General features: G+C 40.8%; 1 protein-coding gene across 1 annotated transcript in view; it reads left to right on the plus strand.

The window, feature by feature from the left end:
- The window catches only part of LOC124797909 (retinol-binding protein pinta-like), a 232,550-nt gene extending 228,201 nt beyond the window's left edge, over positions 1–4,349 (plus strand). The window contains exon 7 of the mRNA XM_047261030.1: positions 3,827–4,349. Coding sequence (XP_047116986.1) covers positions 3,827–3,978 — 152 coding nt within the window. The 3' untranslated portion in view covers positions 3,979–4,349. The remainder of the gene's footprint in view (positions 1–3,826) is intronic.
- The last annotated feature ends 1,651 nt before the right edge of the window (positions 4,350–6,000 follow it).

Here is a 6,000-nt window from a genome sequence, read left to right on the forward strand (position 1 = left end):
ATATGGGAGACCCCACTAAATACGTGCGACCTGTTAGCCCTACAGCTAACACTTGCACATAAAGTAACAGTAATCACTACAGCTAACGATGGTAACTGTGTTGACGGGAACGAGGACATCAGCCCAACACATAGTGGTGACTAAAAGGAGGGCATACACTCTATGCACTCTTTTAACATCACAATCTGTGTGAATGGTGTACAGCTTAGTCTCCAAGGACACGAGCGAGTGAAGGCTGCTCGTTCTCGCAGCGAGATAGCGCCGTCAGAAATCGTTTTAATGCACACAAGACGGTATTGCAGTGATGGTCACGCAACAGTAGTAGACTGTAAGCCAAACATTATGCACGTAGGCAGAAAAAAGCAGCGTTTATGACTACATCAAGAAACGTAACAGCAGGTTTTTAACTCACACAATAGTTAGTTCATTGCTTCGTAAAGGAGCTAAAAAATTCAAATGGTTCAAATGGCCCTGAGCACTGTGGGACTTAACATCTGAAGTCATCAGTCCCCTAGACCTAAAACTACTTAAACATAACTAACCTAGGGACAGCACACACATCCGTGCCCGAGGCAAGATTCGAACCTGCGACCGTAGCTGCAGCGCGGTGTCGGATTGAAGCGCCTAGAACCGCTCCGCCACAATGGCCGGCCTAAAGGAGCGTTCGTGTCACTGTTTATGGATGTAATACTCAGTCGGTGTCGCGAATGTTTAATGAAATAAACTGCGTTGTGGGGCATAGACATAAAAACTATTACTGCATTTTCTAGATAGGCATTCGGACAATAATATAAACCAATGAACACAGACAATTTCCATTGTTTTTTGGTACTTATTGACATCAAAACAGCTTTATAAAATCTAAACATAACAATGGCCTGGCTCAAAATTAATATCTCACTTCTGCCCAGTTTCAGATTGTAATGTATATGTCAACTGCTGAAAAAAACTTTAAATAATACCTTTGGTGCTTAAAAATATAGAGAAAATTTACGTTCATTGGTGTTCAAAATATAAAACAAAAGAAAAATTAATCAGGTAAGTTTCAGTTCAAGGTAGTTTGACAAACCATGAATTTTAATAAATTTTCATTCATGCACACACAGGTTGCAGACTGAGTTATATCGGTTGAGACCATAGAAAGTATCTGTTTTGTTCCTTCAATAACTCGTTGACATTCATCATCACCTGATAATTATCAAGTTCAGATTCAGTATCGTGTTCACTATTGCGTTCAGGATCACTTCCGTTGGCAGTTTCAGTAGCAAAATCTTCAATATCTTCCACCTCATGTAAACACTGTTATTGTTACTGGTACAACATAGTCCATAACGTGTGTAATCGACAGCTGTAACTACTGGTATAACTTGGTCTGTATACTTTAGTAGCATGAGGACAGATTCACTAGATAAGAAAACGGTCACCTCGCTACTGACAACAGTTGCAAGGTGTTGTGGCACAGACGAAGCTAAGTTAAACGTAAGATACATAGACATCTGACTTTAACTGCGCCTAACCAACACTGATTGGTTAGAATGGGCCGGTATGTCCCCTAGCTTTTGTACCACATTGTACACGTTCCCGCAGACTTCCAGTTGGTGGCCGAGCGGTTCTAGGCGCTACAGTCTGGAACCGCATGACCGCTACGGTCGCAGGTTCGAATCCTGCCTTGGGCATGGGTGTGTATGATGTCCTTAAGTTAGTTAGGTTTAAGTAGTTCTAAGTTCTAGGGGACTGATGACCTTAGATGTTAAGTCCCATAGTGCTCAGAGCCATTTGAACCATTTGAACTTCCAGTTGGTTTCTAAGTTTGATGCATTTAATACCTTGTAGATCTTGATGTCTGCCTGTGTTGGAAAATCCGTAAGACAGTAATCAGCTTTACACGTGCCAAGTCGACCAATCAAAGAAATCGAAAGCAGTGGTATGTACAAATCCAATAACGAAATGCTTTGCACTCAGTCACCTTACCTGTTGCGACCACGTTACATACTTTCCTGCGAGATTTTTCCGGTGCAGAAAGAATATTCGAAAGGTCTTCGTAAAAATTCAGTATCTGAGACTTCCACCAACACGTTTTCGACTTGTCATACAAGCCAGGATTTTACGACCGGTATTTCCGTCTTTGGTGAATTCTATTTTATGGCCATTATGTCACTGTTAAAGGCACATTTCTTGGCACTTGGCCAAAAGTTTCGTCCTACAGTCCCAGAGGCATTGCCAGAGCATGTAAAGACTTAGATAGCACTATAGGCTCAATCACACTCAGGAAGCTGACACATATCCACGCAACTGTAGGTTCGTGACGTCATGAGACCACTGCCTAATATGGCGGAGTCCCGCTGGCGTATGCTGCGGAGCTTGTATTGGGGTGGAATTGGCGCTGTTTGTCTTGTTTAGCACTAACGTTCACAACATATGTAATTTCGATCCTTCTTCTTTTCTATTTAATGCTTTCGAATTTATGTGGCGTCTCAGTACGTCATGGAGTTGTAATCAATGGATCTTAATTAAACAATAGCAATAGGGAAACGAACGTGGTGGATATCTCAGTCGCAGAGCACACGATCTGCTGCTGCCAGTTTACCTGTACTTCCCAGACGACAGTTGCTCTTGTACGATATTGCAGTGCTTGTGTTATTCTGATTACGATACGAAGCTCCTTGGACATGCAGGCATGCAAAATCTTATTTATCTGCCGATACCGAGCGAACGGCTTTCAAGCACAGTGTCTGACCTGTACCGGAAAATACGTGATGGATGTACGAGTACAGGTCGTAGACGCATGGTTGACGGCATATGGCAGTTGCGATAGGGTTGTTAGTCGTGTACGGAAATCAAAATGGTAAGGCGACCGCTCGCGATAATCGGGAAATCCGGGTACAAATTTTCACTGTCGTTATTCCGTTCTACAGCTGACGGTAGTCCTTATTCGCAATTGCGATTTCATTTGACTTGCTCTTGTGTTACTTAAGCTTGGTGTTAATGCTTCTTTTTTGTCTTTCTTAACTACACTTGAACGGATGTACACTAGAGCGCATGTACGGAAAAACAATTTGACTGAAAGTGTAGGGCAGGAAGACAGCATCAAACGAAGGAATTTGAACATAGGAAATAGGGGTCCAGTGTAAACGGGGGTCAGTTTAGACATTTGCTACGACATACTTACGTTAAGTGTTGATACTCTTTGTGTAATATCAATCTCATCTTTCGTTTACTTGACCTTCTTAAGACATACTGAAACATCAAAGACGGATATGATATTGTTTTCATTTTTAAAGAAACGCTGTATGCTACGACAGCTAGGTACAGTTCCCATGCGTCACGTGATTTGAGTTTTCTCGTTCTCATCGTGACGATTGGTGAGTCCAAACATATTGTTTACCTGTACTGTATCTATGAATTCCGTTTTATTTTGAGTAAAGACATTCATATGTCAGTTTTCTTGCAGCACAGAAAATATGTCACTGCGCCCCTAGTTCCTATACTCAAATTCGTTTGTTTGCTGCGGTCTTGCTGCCCTACACTTTTGGCCAAATAGTTTTTCCGCACCCTGTATGTTCCTGCTGTGGCAAGCGGCGATAGTATAATATGCAGTGCTCAAAACCACCCATCATTCTTGTTTACTGGTATCTGAATTTTTATGGTTTCTGATGATGTCTTCAGCGTTAGAAGACGAAACGCTTGGCAGAGAAATATACCTTGGACCACAGCGTAATGCCCATAAAACTAAAATCACCGAAGACAAAGATGGATTCGTTTAGCTGTCACTTCTACGAATAATTTTTCTCCTATCTGAAAAATTGAATGTCCCTTTTTATTTCAGATGATTTCTTCAGAAGAACGGAGAAGATGCGAGACTGGTTCTTGGAGCAGGACCGTTACATCTCGGACGAGAGCAAGAGGCCTCCTGATAACCACTACGCCGACGACTTGTTCGGAATAGCGGGCTCCTTCAAGAAGCTCTCAGTAGACTGACGCAGTTTCATTTAATATTGTAGATCCTGTTACTTGTGATAGTAAACTGTGATACACAGGGTGAACTGGGAATCCACCAAAAAAATTCCAAGCTTTTTTGTGATAATTTCTGCTTCCGCCTAACGGACCCATGGCTTTCGGTGGTTCGTTAGAGAATAACAACATTTTGTTTGACGTTTTCTTGTTGATGTCTTCAGTCGAAGCCTGGTTTAGTACAGAACCCAATGCTACTTTATCCTGTGCTCAAACTTCTTCACCTCTCCACACGAACAGCAACCGCCGTCCATCCCACTGTATTGGTTAATAAAAAAAAAAAGAGAAGAAAAGAAAAAGGTTGAAAATGTGGGAAGAAATGGTGAATAAAAAGGGGATTTTAAAATCGTAAATGACCGTGAAAAAGGGGAAAAATGAAAAACAAATCGGACTTCATATTACAGAAAAGCTATCGGACTTCGTGACTCGGAAAAGCTATTGTTGGGGTGGTCCTTGTGGCGTTTTTGAGCAAAAGTTAAACCAATTTCCACTACAAAAATTATTGAAAAAGAACAGCGAATAACAAAATGTAACCGACATCGGGAAATGGCGTAGCTTAGAGTTAATTCTTTACCATGTTAACATGTCTTCTTGTTTCGTGCGGCGTCCAGGTCTTCAAAAATCTCCTACTTCATTTCCGCGTGAAAAGTCTGCTCCGAAATCTTGCAATAAGTTTCATTGTCCAGCAATTTCTAATGTACACAAAACCGTCTTGATATTAAATGTAATTTATTTTACGTTGCTTCCCTCCTCCAAATTTCATAACAACTTCCTCAATATGTCTACACATTAAAACCAGATCAAGACTAGCTATTAAGTTTTTTACGTCGGCATCAGATCACGTCTGCATTAAGCTTCCGCTCTCGAGAGACAATTAAGAAACGAATAGAAAACAAAAAAAGAGTTACAATTTTAGTATTTTCTCTGCCGTCGAGCGCTCATACCGCTGCGACGGGATATTTTTATCTGAGGGAACGAGTGTAGCGCGGCGAAATTCAAAGTTCCGCTACACCACCACTTCCTTCCACTACCGATCTGACAATTCCCTGATTCCTGTGGATGTCTCATATCAACCAATCCCTCCTTTCAGTTGAATTATACGCTTTCATTATTTATTCGACCTATCCATAAAATCTACAGCATTCTTCTGTAGCACCACGTGTCGGAAGCTCCTGTTCTCTACTTGTCTGACTATTTAATCGTCCATATTTCCCTTCGATACAATGCTACACTCCACACAAATGCCTCCAGAAACAAACCCTAAATTACTTATATTCATTGTTAAGAGATTTATCTTTTTCACAAATGCTTCTTTTGCGATTCCCAGTCCGCATTCTATATCATACCTACTTCCGTTATCGTCAATTATTTAAATGCCTAATCAGCAAAATGGTCAGTGTCTCATTTTGTAAACAAATTCCCTCTGTTCGCCACATACAATTCCCTGAACTTTAATTCCGTTCCAAATATCTCATTAATTTTCTTTACTGCCTCAATATCCAGACTGAATTACATGTACGAAAGGCTACAGCCCTGTATCAATTCCTCATAAACTACCGATTTCCCTTTGTGCCGTTCGAATCTGGTAACTGCAGTCTGTTTTCTGTACAAGCTCTAGAACTTTCAGTAACTGCATTCTTTCCCTTTTACCTTCCCGGTTTCCCAGCCAACACTCTCTTTAAATCTATAAGCGCTTTAAAAATGGGTTTGCCTCTACTCAGTCAATCTAATTCGTAGGATCACTATCGCCTCGCAGCATTCTATCTTTTTCCGGAACACAAATCAATTTTTTTTAAAAAAAAGGTCGGCTTCCACCAATTTTTCCTTATTTTCCAATATTCGCACCTGACAGCGGCTGCCTCCTTTTAATCAGTAATAATTACAGATTTCTCACCTGATCCCATTTCTGCTTTGTATCCATATTACACTGAAAATATCTGGTGATTGGGATAACAAAACGAATAAGTCATAATGAAATTATTACTCTGT

This window comes from Schistocerca piceifrons, chromosome 5, assembly GCF_021461385.2.
Source record: "Schistocerca piceifrons isolate TAMUIC-IGC-003096 chromosome 5, iqSchPice1.1, whole genome shotgun sequence".
Lineage (NCBI taxonomy): Eukaryota > Metazoa > Arthropoda > Insecta > Orthoptera > Acrididae > Schistocerca > Schistocerca piceifrons.